A 14,162-nucleotide genomic window follows, 5' to 3' on the forward strand; every position below is an offset into this window, starting at 1 on the left:
TCGTTCGTCTGGTTAAATCAGAGCGTTCAGCTGCTCAGCTTCAGTTTGATCCTCTGAAAAGTGAATCGTTTTGTTTCTACGATCATAATTTGACAGCTTCGGTTACGTTTCACATCATCAAAACCAAATTTAATGGGCGTTAAGCTGCACAGCGTCAATCAATACTTTAGGGTACTTGTACACTGATGTTAGTACCCGTACAGCGAGTTATCTTTATCCAGTGTTTGAAAATGACTTGCTGTTAGTAACATAACAAATGAAGGGAAAAACTGCTCTTGGATCAGGTAGCATCAGTTTATTATCAGTTGTTGTAAATGCATGAGAGTTAAAATACGCTGCTTAATGTTCCACAATGTCGCTGGCTTGTGAACGCAGCCCCGTGACGTTCAGGCTGACTGATACAGAATGCAATGCACTTTTTTTTTTTTTTTTTTAATTTTAAACGTTTCACAACATTGCTGGCTACTGAATGCAGCCCGGTACACAAAAGGCTGATGGGGTTTTCTTTGTTACGATTCTTAAACGTATCTGCTGTTTGTTTGCACGCAGCCTGGTTGTTGTAAATGTCAAGGCGGCACTCGGACTGTTAACGCTCCTGAACGCCCCACCCTCCCTGCCGGAGCGTCACAGGAAGACACGGTTGGTCACGCAGGAAGTCGTCTCAGTCGTCCAGGAAGAAGTAGTTTCCGCTCTTCTTCTGTTCCGTGTCCTGTGAGGAAGTTCAAAGACGGATCAGAAGAGGTTTTTGGCTCCAGAACACCAAACCGCATGTGCCTAACGACATGACGTCCGGTGAGGCGTGTTTGTACCTTGATGGAGTTGAGCTTGTTGATGCGCGGTCTGAAGTTGTTCGGGTCTCTTCTGAACGTGATCTCCAGCAGCGACAGGAACCTGTTCATCCCGGCCAGCAGACTCTGAGGACTGAGGGGGACATTCGGTTATCGTCACAGCGTTCAGCCACACCCCCAACGCTTTCAAAACGCTTCCCCGCGGGCCTTACGTGTTAGCCGAGGTCTTCTTGGAGGGAATGCCGTCGAACACGATCACTCTGTCGGCCAGGTAGGTCGCCATGATGAAGTCGTGCTCCACCACAAACGCCGTCTTCTTGGCGTGGAGGATGTACCTGCGCACAAAAGCACACGCAGCGGTCAGGACGGAGGAAGAAGAGGAGGGTCATCAACAGGGCGACAGGCAGGAGAGAAAGTGAAGGTGGGCGACAGAAAAAGAAAAAGCGTTTATGACCTCTTGATGACCCTGGCGGCCATCAGTCTCTGCTCGGAGTCCAGGTAGGCCGAAGGTTCGTCGATCAGATAAACGTCGGCCGGTTTCCCCAAACACAGAGTGAGAGCGACTCTCTGAAGCTCACCACCAGACAGGTTCTGCACCTGAGGGGGGAGGAGGGAGGGGGAGGAGAGGGGGGTGAGGGGGAGGTGAGTCGTTCTGTCCTCCTGCAGTCCAAGCATCACCTGCTAACCAGCTTCAGCGTTTTAAAGACACAATCCCACAGAACAGAAATGTGTCTGAGGTCTGCTGAAGATGGCGGCGAAGGTTTATTTTTGTGGTTCATCAGAAGTGAATCTGCATCCTGATGGGGTCACCAGCAGTACAAGTACCTCGAATTTGTACCTGAGTAAGTGTACTTAGTAATCCATCACTGCTGTGTGTGCGTGTGCGTGTGTGTGTGTCTTACATCCTGGTCGATGATGCTCTCGATCTGCATCGGCTTCATGACGTCCGTGATGAATTGTGGGTGTGTGTAGGCGTCTCTGATCTTCTCGTGCAGCAGAGCTCTGACGCTGCCCTGCAAAAACAGCAGAATTATCCTTTAACGCTCGGCTGGAGCTCGTCGTTCAGTTCGCCGCTGCTGAACGAGCAGATTCAACTCACCTTAAACTTGGGGCTGATGGTCTGAGGCTTGTAGCTGACGTTCAGGAGGGGAACCTCGCCTGAAAGACAGAGTGCAGGTCAGAGAGTGTGTGTGTGTGCGTGTGTGTGTGTGAGAGAGTGTGTGTGTGTGTGTGAGAGAGTGTGTGATGCACTCACCTCCCCCGTCAGACTTCAGACCTCCAGCCAACATCCTGATGAAGGTCGTCTTCCCTGTGCCTGTGGACACACAAACGGACGGATGACTCACACGTGTGAATGAGACACTCGCGGTTCTGCACGTCAGCGAGTCGCCGGCGCTCACCGTTCTCTCCCAGCATCACCATGATCTCCGAGTCGGTAAACTCTCCTCCTTTGATCTCCAGCGTGAACTCGCCCATCGTCTTGTTCATCTCTGGATACTGAAGGACAAACGACAGCACGTCAGCGTATGTTCGCGCTGAGAACATCATGAGACAGAAACAGGAAGCGGGAGGCGGCGACGGGCTGAACGCACCTGATAGTGTCTGAGTCTCTTCACCTCCTCCTCATTGGCTGTCTCAGCCACTTTGAAGACCAGCGAGGTCTCGCGAAACCTGAGATTCTCCGTGGGGACGTAACCGTCCAGGAAGATGTTGATGCCTGAAGTCACAGAGAGAATCACGAGTTTGGTCCGCGTTTTCGCCCCACAACACGCGGTCCACATGCAGGACTTCGTGAAGCTGCGAAACCACGCGGGTCTGCCTCAAAGCTTTAACACAACACTTTTAATTTGTTCCTCCTTCTGCCCGCCGACCACAGCGTGTCTGTTAACGTGTGTTTGATTTGGTTGTTTTACCCTCCCGGACGCTGAAGGGCATGGTGACGACTCCGTAGGCGCTGGGGACTCCGTACAGGCAGCAGATGAAGTCCGACAGGTAGTCCAACACGCTCAGGTCGTGCTCCACCACGATGATGTACCTGAAACACACACAGGGACGAAGACTCGGCATCAGTGGGGGAACGACGCTGAGGATTAACATCTGCGATCCAACAAAGCGCGTGTAGGACCACGCTCGGTCCAGCAGGGGTCACCACCGGCTCATTCACAGCACAGGTAGGGACAACGGGTGTGTCGTCATCTGTAAGCAGAAATGTTTTACCTGTCCGGGGTGATGAGTGAGCGGATGGTGATGGCAGCCTTCAGCCTCTGTTTCACATCCAGGTAGCTGGACGGCTCGTCAAACATGAAACTGCAGCAGAAGAGACGGCGAACATGGCAGTCAGGCGGAGCTCAGTCAGTAATAATCATAATAATGATAATCGATCGATCGATCGTTTCCTCACATGTCGGCCCTCTGGATGCAGACGACGGCGCAGGCGAACCTCTGCAGCTCTCCTCCGGACAGATCCTCCACGTTCCTCTCCCGCAGGTGGCTCAGATCTGCCCGGCAACAACACACACACACACACACACACAATTTATGTTTGAACTGGAAAAGCAGCTGTAAAAATGATCTTTCATGATTTAACAGTCAGTTGTTCAGTCAATAAAATATCAGAAGCGTTTCAGGAGTCCCCCCTCAGATCAGGGTTTTGCTGCTGGACTGATTTTCACTGGAGATCAGAACCAGAAATGAAAAAAATGTGCTTCACTTCCTGATTTTCAGCAGTCGTGTGTGAAAACCGACTCAGTCGACTTATCTCTGAGCTCATTCATTTGTCCACCTTCACCCGGAGTGTGTGTTCACTGCAGCTGAACAAACGCGCGCACACCCTGAGGTGTCCGAGTGTGTGTGTGCTTACCGAGCTGTTGGCAGACGAGGTCCTGTGTGTCTGTGTCGTCCTTCCTGCTCAGGATGGCCCCTACTGACCCCTGCAGGCAGACGTGGAGAATTACAACCTGCGCTAACACACCGCAGCCTCCGCGCTGACGCCGGCCTCCACGGCTCGCTTACCTTCACGGTCTTTGGGATCTGGTCGACGTACTGCGGTTTGACGATGGCCCGCAAGTCGTCCTCCAGGATTTTGGTGAAATAGTTCTGCAGCTCAGAGCCTCTGAAGTAGGTCAAGATCTCCTGCCAGTCTGGAGGATTCTGGTTCAGAAAACACACAGTGAGGAAAGCTTGTTGTTCCTCCAAAACAACTGATTTTGGTCTGTCAGAAAGTAGATATTAATGTTTAAAGTTATCTTTTTATAAGCCATTAATTAATGTCACGTGTGTCTGATGTGAAAACTGGAACTAATTCTGATTTAACTGCTGCACAAAGAAGGAAGCAGACAATCAGCTGATGGGCAGCAGCTGCGCCCACATGTTATCTGCTCAGCACAGCAATCGCCCTCAACACGCGAGCCTCACACAAACATGGCCGCCTCGCTCTCGTGTTCGGGTTGGGGGTTGGGAAGGGGACACTCACATCGTACTTGCCCAGGTTGGGTTTCTGTTTCCCAGCCAGGATCTTCAGAGCTGTGGACTTGCCAATACCGTTGGTCCCCACCAGTCCGAGCACCTCACCAGGCCTGGGGATGGGCAGCCTGCACGGACACACACACACACACACACACCACATCACTTTCACCAACTTAACGGCAGAACGGCTGTGAGAAAGAAGTCCACGCTTGTACTTGACAAACACTTGATGCTGCTGTAGCTGCTGGAGGAGGCGGCTTGAACTTCACATACGGCAACTAACGATCATTTTCACTGTCGATTAATCTGCCAACTATTGTCACAATTAATTGATTTGTCTATAAAATGACAAAAACTGTGAAAACATTCACATCACGGTTTCCCAGACACAAACGAGTTGCTTCTTTTGTCCCACCAAACTCAGAAAACAACTGAAACGATGAACAAATGGGAACACAGTCAGCCGTGGCTGCTTCAGGGTCAACACAGTCAGTCAGAAATATCATCAGAATCACAGTTTGTAAACGTCAGATCCTGAGGGAAGCGTGTCAGCAGTTCAGCTGAAGAGCCTTTGAGCCACGCTGAAGCTCCTGCTGACGTCCTGAGACACCAGGGAGCCAAAAGCAAAAATCACATCATCATGTTTATCGTCTTTTCACTGAAAACATTCTGACTAGAATAAAAACTTTCCCAGAATCTACAAATTTGGACGTTTCTCTGAATAAAAAAAACTAGCTGAGGCGGCGTACCGGTGCAGTTTGAAGGAATTGGCGCAGTATCTGTGTGTGGTTTCCTTCTCCAGGTTGCTGGGCAGGTTGACGATGGACAGCGCGCCGAACGGACATTTCTGTGAGGACGAAACAGCAGCGGACTTACAAACGTGGCTGTGAGGACGTCAGTAAGAACACACAGGCTGCATAAACCTGATGCAGGTGACAACATGATGGGGTCGCTGGCCATCTGACATAAAGAATAACAGAAATGTGCCTCCAGGTGCTCTCACCTTGATGCAGATGCCGCAGCCTATACACAGAGACTCTGAGATCCAGACAATCTTACTCTGTGGAGTCACCTCGATACACAGCTTACCTGCAAACACACACACACACACACTTCAATACAAATGAGCTTCTGGTGTTTGTGTTTTGGCTGCTGAAGCAGACATGGTCGCTCACCCATGCGGACCACCGGGCAGCTCTTCTTGCACTCCTGACGGCATTTCTTAGGTTTGCATTTGTCGTGGTTGACGATGGCGATCCTGGTGTTTTTATCCGCCATAATGGAGGGCTGGAATGACGGACGCTAGCACCTGAGGAGCTGGACGAGAGAGGACAGTTTAATCTTGAGGAAAGCTGATGGAGAGAAGCAGAAGCTGTGGAAGAGTGAAGCTTAAAGGGGCCAAAGGGGTGAGACTCGAACCTGTGACCACAAGCACGCAGTTCACTCTGCTGAAGCAACACATTCACCTCTGAACAAAAACGCACAGCCTTTGCGCTGAACAATGGGCCGCCACAGGGCTGAGGGCACAGCGCTAAACCAGGCTCGACCTCCTCCTCACTGGAACCAAACTTAAGGCAGGTTCTGGTTTAATGGATGTTCATGTCAGGCCTCGGGACGATGAACTGACGCAAATGAAGGTGCAGCACACCAGTCCTGTTAGCGCTTAGCAGCCCTTTGTAGGGACAGTGAGTCATACCAAACTCCATTTAAAAGTCTGCCAATTTTCTGCTTCTTCACCGCTGAGCGAACGTGTCTGCTATGATCCTTTTCAACGCTCCACACAATGAACATATGGATGAAAATGAAGACCGTATAACCTATTGGTCTGTTATTGTCTCAGCGACACCTCCACGCTGAAACGCAACGTGACGGGCGGTGGCGAGCAGCACCAAAGTTGGATTTGTCCCCGACTTAGCAAATCATTTGTGTGTGTCGCTGATGTGCCGTATTCATCAAACAAGCCTAAGAGCTGACAGCACACCTTCAATCGTGACCTTGTATATGCATATTTCTGGTATTAAGCATGAAATTCTTAATTTGGCAAATTATTGAAGCGAGTCTGGACTATCATCATTTGGGTACAAAAGATAACGGCGTCTTTTGCGCCACTCCACCAGTTTCAGCAGCTGCGGTCAAAACTACACTGAAAAACTACCTATCAACTCTCTTTGTGTACTCAGATCGGCCGATCGGTCGGTTTAAAAGCAACCCCGTGAGCTGCACTGTGCGACACCCACAAACGTTAGACGCTCCTAACAGTTAGCTAACAGTTAGCTTCACAGAATGCGACGTTAGCAGCGGAGGCCCCGCACTTTGACAGCTGCTCGGCTGGGGAACAGCGTTCGTTTTTATGGCAATGCGACCTTAAAAAGGACGTGAATCCGGAGCGGTAAGTCAAAAACTCACCCCTCTTCGGCTCCCTTTCCCCGGCTAAGAAGAAAACAGACCAGACGCGACGATTAGAAACAAATAACAGGGGGCGAAACTTCTTTTTTCCAGCAACGTGTTCTTCTCCTGGAAGCCGGCTGGAAAGATGGCGGGATGGGCGCAAACAGCCTGCGACGGTGTTCGTGACGTCAGTGGGATGCGACCCGGAGTAAGAAGTGGGAGATTCGAAGTGGCTGTAGCCCAACAAAGGTGTTTCACTCTTTATTTGGGTCGTATAGCATCACCTGATGCACTGAAACAATACACCAGACTCTAACTTTCCCCACCAGTAAGTCTAACTTATATTTCTATCGTAAACTAAGTTTTACAGCCTCTAGGAACAGTTTGGGAATATTAGCTGCTAGCGGCTAGCTGGGGCTCCGCACTGTACTGAATGTTTACTCGTCTACTGATATTACATGCATGTCATATTACATGCATGTCAGAAATTAAATTCCGCTTAAATGGCGTTTGTATGTTCGATATTCACTGAGTAAAGACAAATTGTCCACAAATTCCGGACTTAATGTCGCTGTCAGCTAAATGAGATGCTACAAGATGTGTCGCTTATCTGCGGAAGTGGAACTGGAGCCTTATTAAGTCTCATAAGATTAAAAGTTTACGCCTAATGATGTTGAAGAAAACTTCAAAATGTTCGAAGGGAGTTTGGTCGCGGACTCCCGAGAGCCCTCCAGCCGCTGTTGAACGAGTATTTTGGTCTTTCCCCGCAGTTAAAAGATGGCCACCCCGAGCAAGACCCCACCAGGCGCCGACCCGAAGCAGCTGGAGCGGACCGGGACGGTCCGGGAGATCGGATCTCAGGCGGTGTGGTCCCTCTCCTCCTGTAAACCTGGTCAGCCACCAATCCAGTGTCCAGTTTGTTGTGTGCACACAGTGTGGCGAGTCTAGTCTGATGTCATGTGGACTCTGTTCCGTCCCCGTGTCCAGGCTTCGGAGTGGACCAGCTGAGGGACGACAACCTGGAGACGTACTGGCAGTCAGACGGATCCCAGCCTCACTTGGTCAACATCCAGTTCAGGTACCCTGAAGCTGAAGTGTGGGAGTTCTGGAAATATTCTGCTCCTCTGAGGAATCCTGGGACGCTTCTGAGAACACGGAAACTGCAGAACGTGTTCTCAACCCGTCAGACCTTCTCTGTTGTTATCTCAAAGTCTCGTGTTTAAACTCAGTGATCTTTAGTGGAAGACGGTGTGCATGTGATGCTTCTGGCTGTCGAGGCTTCCTGTGCTTTGGTGTGTGTGTGTTTACCGTCACTGATGTGTTAAGTTACTTTGCTCAGGAGGAGAACGACCGTGAAGATGCTGTGTATTTACGCTGATTACAAATCGGATGAGAGCTACACGCCCAGTAAGATCTCAGTCAGAGTGGGCAACAACTTCCACAACTTGCAGGAGATCAGGGTAAGAACTCCTCACCTGGAGGCTCCGAGTGTCACAGCTGCCTCAGGTTTGTCACAGAGCTTCATCAGCTCTCACATGATCTGCTTTGTGCTCCTCCTCCTCCTTCTTCTCCTCCTCCTCCTTCTCCTCCTCCTCCTCCTCCTCCTCCTCCTCCTCCTCCTTCTCCTTCTTCTCCTCCTCCTCCTCTCTGCAGCAGTTGGAGATGGTGGAGCCCAGTGGTTGGATTCACATCTCTCTGTTGAATCAGGTGAGAACCTCACATGTCTGCTTCACTTTTCCTGCTTCTCATTCTTTACTGCTGTCTGTGGCAGATTTTGTGTTTTGGTGACACGATTTCTCACGTTTACTCAACACTTTGTTGGTGCTGACAAAATGACTTCTGTAGCTCAGAGTATTGAGTTGTCAAACTGTAGTTCTGCTTGCTTGTTCTTCTATCTGCTGGTTTGTGATTACAATTGAATTTTTTTTGACTGTTGTTTTATTTTGGCGGGGTTCTCGTATGGCTGCTGTTGAGACAAGCGTCACTAAAGTGTGTTTGTGTTATTCAGCGGACAAACGAACCCATCAGCACCTTCATGATCCAGATCGCCGTGCTGGCAAACCACCAGAACGGCCGCGACACGCACATGCGACAGATCAAAGTGTACACGCCGGTGGAGGAGAGCTCCATCGGAAAGTTCCCACGATGCACCACGGTCGACTTCATGATGTACCGCACGATCAGGTGACGTGCGCCGACGCCACCACCTGAAATCCTGCTTGGCCCGGAAACATCTGGGACGAGGAAATAAGACAGACTGCTGAGATGTGGTCGACTGTGACCTGACTGTCACTGATTGGTTGATCCCAGAACTGCTGATCATTAAGGTTTTGTTAAATCAATACAGGACTTGCACTTTAAGTCAAGCTGTCAATATTGAATATGAATCATCAAACAGTTTACATGTTGTGATGTTTGAAGACAAACTTTCCACGTTTCCTTCTCATTAAACACTTTGATGGTTTGTGCTGGAGGCAGACGGACTTCAGCTTTCTGCTGTGCCTGCAGGCGTCTCCTGTTTGTTCCTGTGTGTTCAATTAAACGTGTTTGAAGCCACAGTGTGACTGAATGAATAAAAAGAGGAAAAGAAGTTTGACATGAAGGGTGACAAGAAAACATAACGAACACATGAAGAGGGAAGAACACGACAAATCAAACCTCAAGTCAACATTCAACATCCAAAGCTTTATTGTCATATGCAGTCAGGAAACGGGTTTCCCTTTACAATGACAGTCTTAGTTTGCTGTCCACACTGAATGACAATGAAAGTTAAGGAATACCAAAAGAACAGAACAATTTAGAGGAGAAAAGTAAACGTAGAATATAAATTATGAATATATAATGTAAAAGTAGGCAATATACATTAATGTGCATGTGTGTCAACATCACACTGTGGTGTCCGTCCAAAACCTCAACTTAATTAGTCACATGATGGTGGGTTGAGGACTGAACTTAACTCGATTCAAAGTAAAACAAAGTACTGTACAGAACTGTTCTCCTTTGGGTGATGATCCCAATTATTGCAACAGAAACAACATGAAAGTTGATGTGAAACTGAAGCCCAACAACACTGACTTTCCTCTGGATGTCAGTAAGAACTGCTGTGCTTCCACCATCTAACTCACACTGATTTATACCTTATTTCATTCACCTGCTGCTGGGTGGAGGCCAATCAAACAGAAACAGGAATATACTGCACCCTTGTGGTCAAACAAGGTATTTGCACAAAACATAAATGAAGAACTCTGACAAGATGAAATGTTAGCAGTCACACAATATTCATACGTCTGATATTTTATCTTATACAGATGAACTCTTCAAACTCTGATGGTCTGCATGTCAGTCACATGTTCATCACTCTCACTAACTGATAAGGAAACTGACATTTTTCCATTCATGTTTGATGCCTTCAGTGGAAAGTGAACCTTCACTCCATCCAACATGTGATGGTCTTCACCTTCATTCTCCTTTGTGTTCCCCTGAGCTGTGATTGTTTCTGCTGTCTCTTTGGCAACATGCTTCACCCTGTACCAGTCCTGGTCTCTGGTCCAGGCTTCTGGTCTCTTGTCTCTCCTGGTGCCTGAGTGCCAAGAGAAGCAGCAAAGTGTTGAAGCTGTTGTGTTCATGTGTTTTTGCCTTTAAAAGTGTTTCTTAAAATAATAAAACAGCAGAACCAAAACAGAAATGTGGCGTCTAAAGGCCTTATGACTCGACATTCATCATCAACACTGAGTTATTTTTGAACTAATGAGTCCTCCATTTGACACAAAAGAAGGTTTCTGTTGGAGCTGTTGATCCCCACAAATCACAAAAACCAATAAAAAACCTAACAGTGACGAGACACAAGAAGGAGAATCAGAAGGTGACTCACAGTGATTAATTATTATCTTGATGGCAACGCAAACGAAGAATAGAATAGGAACAGCAGAAACAGCACAGAGGACCCACAGCCAAGTCCAACAAGTTGGGGTGTTGAGATGAGCTGAAACAGAAGAAACAGAAGATGACGACACGTTAAAACTCATCAGGTTTTGACAGTCACAGCTTGTTGACCTCCAGTCAAACTGCTGAACGTTGGAGCCTCAGAGTCTCAGGAAGCTGTTAGCTGTTAGCTGTTAGCTGTTAGCCGTTAGCTGTTAGCTGTTAGCAGCAGAGTCCTGCAGTGTTTGGCTAAGGGAGCTTTGTTGTTGTTGTTGTTTTTTAAACAGTTTATTGTTTTCACTTTGTTTTAAACCAATTTATTTGAATCAAGCAAAACCACGACAGTATTTTCCATCTCAGTGGTTCTTTTGTTATGTTATCAACAACAGCTGAGAATAAAATAAAGAATCAAAGTGTGCACACACACTGAGGATGGACCTCACAGTCAAACAGTATTATTTGTGTCTTCAGATGTTCTCATGTTCCTGTCAGATTCACATTCGATGGTTTTCATGTCTGACTTCATACGTGTGGACAGCAGCTTTAAAAGTCCTGTCCTACCTGGGAGTTGGAAGTGCGTCTCTCTCGTTTGGTTGATGTCCTTCTGTTGGACTCTGCAGATGAACCTGATGCCGTCTCTCTCGTCCACAGTCAGTGTGCTATTGACACTATAGAGGTCACCAGGACCTCTGAGTGTCTGTGTGGGTCCAGCAGGGAGGACGTGTCCCTCAGAGTCCAGCCAGGACAGCTCAGGCTTTGGACACCAGCCTGTGGACTGACAGCGTAACACCCAACGTCCTTCGTCTCCATCAAACTGTGCCAAACCAATGACAGGTGAGGAGGCAGCACCTGGACAGGTGAGACAGGAGGAGTTTCACACAGTCGGCTCTCAACACATCAGTGATTTGTAAGGAAGGAAAAGCACTCAACACATTTGTTAGTGTAAAGGAAAATACAGCAGCTGCTATGTGCTGCAGCTGCAGCTAACTCGCCATCTTCTTCATGTGTTTGTTCCAGTCAAAGCTGATTTCACTCCAACATTTTCAGATCTTCTTCTTCTTCTTCTGCTTGTTCTACTTTGTTTTCATTGTGGTCACCTCTAATACAAACTTGCCTCAGGGCTCGTCAGTCAGAGGAAACGTGTACCTCATCATCCTCATCCTGCTGGCAGCAGGTCCAACTTACCAACACTGAGTTGGACAGAAGCTTCCGTCTCCATCGACTGAATGGAACAAACGTATGTTCCTGCATCAGAGAGCTTCACTCTGAAGAGTTTCAGGGAGACGTTTCCATTCACCAGCTGGTCCTCAAACAGAGTCGTGCGGTACCGATAAGATGGATGCTGAGCCTCATGGACCAGCCGTCCACTTTGGTAAACATGGATGAACACTGGGTCCAGACTGGGTTTGGTCCACACCACCGTCTTAGAACTGACATCAGTGCGATTTTTAAGACCACAGGGCAGAATGACATCATCACCCCTCAGGGCTGTGATTGGCTGAAAGGAAGAAATGGAGCCATCTGTAATGTAAAGAACAAACAAACAGCAGCAACGTTATGATTTATGTACCGGAACTTTCACAGGAACAGGAAATGACCATCAGAGATGTGACATCATGAAGCTCAAACTACAGTTAGCATCACAAAGCTAACAAAGCTAATGTGCCAACTGCATCATTTTATGGTCAATATGTTATCTCACTGATGAAACAATGCAGCTCTGTTGATGTGAATGATTAATGTCATCTGTTTTATCAAAGCTGGTGAGGAAGGATGGAAAGAAGAAGTGAAGAAATGACCTCCAGAGGACTTCAGTATCAGACTGTTGGTGCAAAGCAACAGGAACATCCTGAAGGTCCTGAGGAACACTAAAACAGCTGCTCCCAGCATCCTGGACCCTGGAAATAAAGACAAAAGTCTGATGTTTACATGAAAACACACACAGAAAACACTCGTCTTTACTGCTCACATGTGAGGTTTGGTTTTGTCTCCTCGACCAACCAGCAGAGGACAAACTGCATCATGTGACAGCAGAGCTGCACCCAAACATCAGCAACATGAGGTGACATCCTGCACTTTGAGGACAGCAGACATTTTGTTTACTTACTGAAGCCATTTTTGATTTCCTGATCTGTTATTTCCCCTCTTTAACTTTTATTCTGCATCTGATTAAAGTCAGAGGCAGCAGGAGAGTCTGACTGTCTGTCTGTCTGTCTGTCTGTCTGACTGTCTGTCTGACTGTCTGTCTGTCTGTCTACCTGAAACACTTTAAACTTTTTATCTGAAACTTTTATCCTGATAAATCATTTTCACTATTCAGAAGACTCCATCATCACATTGTTGGTTATTAAATGATGATTTTACAATCAGAATGTCGATGAATACAAGTGAAGACAAAAACAAAGACAGACTTTGGACAAAACTCTGAGTTCAACCTGCCAGGGTTTGAGTTACTTCCTGTTACTCAACGAGAGCCGAAATAAATCAGCTTGTGTTCACTTTGAAAGGAAATAAACCACAAGTTCTTTGTTATTTAAAGGTAAAATGTTAAAACTCGTAGCTTCTAACTTCTAACCTCCAGCTGTGCTTATTGATCACTGATTAACGGAGTGAAACAGAAGGATCACATCCTCCACTTCGTCGAGCTTCACTGATGAAAATAAATATTAAATATGAATTATGATAACAACCGGTTTGTATCAAAGTTTAAAACAATAAAAACCCAAAATGTGGACATAAAACGTCCCCTCATAAACACCAGCTCACAGTCACAGATTGAATTTACTTACTGATGGGAAAACAGAAGTCGACACCTCAGAGGACAAAGTGTGTGTGAGAGCACAACAGCAAAGTGAGACTGTGGTTATGGTAGTTAGAGACCTTCACTTCCTGCCTTCATTTTCACTTTGATAAAAAAAACCAACATGGGTACCTGCAGATAAACCAGTAAGGCTCAGACTGTAAGACTTTATTTATAAAAAGCACAATAAAATGTATTTGTTGATCACAGCATTAAGTAACACATTCAAAAGAGGCTGAACTCTGTGATGAACACCAGCAGTACATTTACACACTCGAACACAACACAGCAGCACAAAACCACATTCAGGAGGACTCAGACTTAAACAAACAAACAGGCCACAAACTGCCATTAAACTGCTCAGCTTGTGACCAAAACAACAAAAGAAGGCAGGAACGAATAAAAACTGCACAGATAATAAAGTCTGATGATTCTGTTCTAACAGTAAGTTCTAACGTAACACCAGACTGAGAACAGGTGAGGAGGCAGCACCTGGACAGGAGAGACAGGAGACAGAGCCGTCCTGTATTACAGGTGGGCTACACATGGACTACAGGTGGAGTACAGGTGGGCTACAGGTGGACTACAGGTGGACTACAGGTGGGCTACAGGTGGACTACAGGTGGGCTACAGGTGGGCTACAGGTGGGCTACAGGTGGACTACAGGTGGGCTACAGGTGGGCTACAGGTGGACTACAGGTGGGCTACAGGTGGCTGCTTCATGATGTCCAGCTGACTTCAACATGTTCACAGTGATTGTTTACTGAAGCTGATCAGGTTTCTGACAATGTAGGGAAGCT

The 14,162-nt window shown here is 47.3% G+C and overlaps 3 protein-coding genes across 3 annotated transcripts; 1 reads left to right on the forward strand and 2 right to left on the reverse strand.

Moving 5' to 3' along the window:
* Positions 1 to 280: 280 nt before the first annotated feature.
* On the reverse strand, positions 281 to 6,797 carry abce1 (ATP-binding cassette, sub-family E (OABP), member 1). The gene is made up of 19 exons (XM_046381041.1): positions 6,660 to 6,797; positions 5,429 to 5,570; positions 5,257 to 5,342; positions 5,003 to 5,100; positions 4,261 to 4,378; positions 3,801 to 3,938; positions 3,649 to 3,718; positions 3,190 to 3,286; positions 3,006 to 3,095; positions 2,702 to 2,823; positions 2,381 to 2,505; positions 2,189 to 2,285; positions 2,044 to 2,103; positions 1,888 to 1,946; positions 1,691 to 1,801; positions 1,243 to 1,385; positions 1,001 to 1,123; positions 810 to 921; positions 281 to 709 (listed from the first exon to the last, which is right to left on the reverse strand). The coding sequence occupies exons 2-19, from the start codon at positions 5,529 to 5,531 to the stop codon at positions 662 to 664; spliced, it is 1,800 nt and encodes a 599-aa protein (XP_046236997.1). The 5' UTR covers positions 5,532 to 5,570; positions 6,660 to 6,797; the 3' UTR covers positions 281 to 661.
* A 35-nt stretch (positions 6,798 to 6,832) lies between these two features.
* anapc10 (anaphase promoting complex subunit 10) lies at positions 6,833 to 9,199 on the forward strand. The gene is made up of 6 exons (XM_046381127.1): positions 6,833 to 6,969; positions 7,412 to 7,533; positions 7,629 to 7,719; positions 7,981 to 8,101; positions 8,295 to 8,348; positions 8,650 to 9,199. Exons 2-6 carry the CDS (start codon positions 7,419 to 7,421, stop codon positions 8,827 to 8,829), a joined length of 561 nt encoding a protein of 186 aa, XP_046237083.1. The 5' UTR covers positions 6,833 to 6,969; positions 7,412 to 7,418; the 3' UTR covers positions 8,830 to 9,199.
* Positions 9,200 to 9,311: 112 nt separating this feature from the next.
* Positions 9,312 to 13,637, reverse strand: LOC124054730 (butyrophilin subfamily 3 member A2-like). The gene is made up of 6 exons (XM_046381078.1): positions 13,352 to 13,637; positions 12,362 to 12,460; positions 11,748 to 12,083; positions 11,124 to 11,411; positions 10,513 to 10,623; positions 9,312 to 10,221 (listed from the first exon to the last, which is right to left on the reverse strand). Exons 2-6 carry the CDS (start codon positions 12,450 to 12,452, stop codon positions 9,959 to 9,961), a joined length of 1,089 nt encoding a protein of 362 aa, XP_046237034.1. The 5' UTR covers positions 12,453 to 12,460; positions 13,352 to 13,637; the 3' UTR covers positions 9,312 to 9,958.
* Between the last annotated feature and the right edge of the window lie 525 nt (positions 13,638 to 14,162).

This window comes from Scatophagus argus, chromosome 23 (assembly GCF_020382885.2).
Source record: "Scatophagus argus isolate fScaArg1 chromosome 23, fScaArg1.pri, whole genome shotgun sequence".
Classification (NCBI taxonomy): Eukaryota; Metazoa; Chordata; class Actinopteri; family Scatophagidae; genus Scatophagus; species Scatophagus argus.

Coding starts and splice junctions, on each gene's coding strand:
- anapc10 (XM_046381127.1), top strand. CDS start 7,419: ATGGCCACCCCGAGCAAGACCCCACCAGGCGCCGACCCGAAGCAGCTG. Junction 7,720..7,980: donor TTGGTCAACATCCAGTTCAG/GTACCCTGAAGC, acceptor TACTTTGCTCAG/GAGGAGAACGACCGTGAAGA. Junction 8,349..8,649: donor ACATCTCTCTGTTGAATCAG/GTGAGAACCTCA, acceptor TGTGTTATTCAG/CGGACAAACGAACCCATCAG.
- abce1 (XM_046381041.1), bottom strand. CDS start 5,531: ATGGCGGATAAAAACACCAGGATCGCCATCGTCAACCACGACAAATGC. Junction 3,096..3,189: donor TGCATCCAGAGGGCCGACAT/GTGAGGAAACGA, acceptor CTTCTGCTGCAG/TTTCATGTTTGACGAGCCGT. Junction 710..809: donor ACAAGCTCAACTCCATCAAG/GTACAAACACGC, acceptor ACTTCCTCACAG/GACACGGAACAGAAGAAGAG.
- LOC124054730 (XM_046381078.1), bottom strand. CDS start 12,452: ATGCTGGGAGCAGCTGTTTTAGTGTTCCTCAGGACCTTCAGGATGTTC. Junction 11,412..11,747: donor TTCTGTCCAACTCAGTGTTG/GTAAGTTGGACC, acceptor TCACCTGTCCAG/GTGCTGCCTCCTCACCTGTC. Junction 10,624..11,123: donor GACGCACTTCCAACTCCCAG/GTAGGACAGGAC, acceptor CTTCTGTTTCAG/CTCATCTCAACACCCCAACT.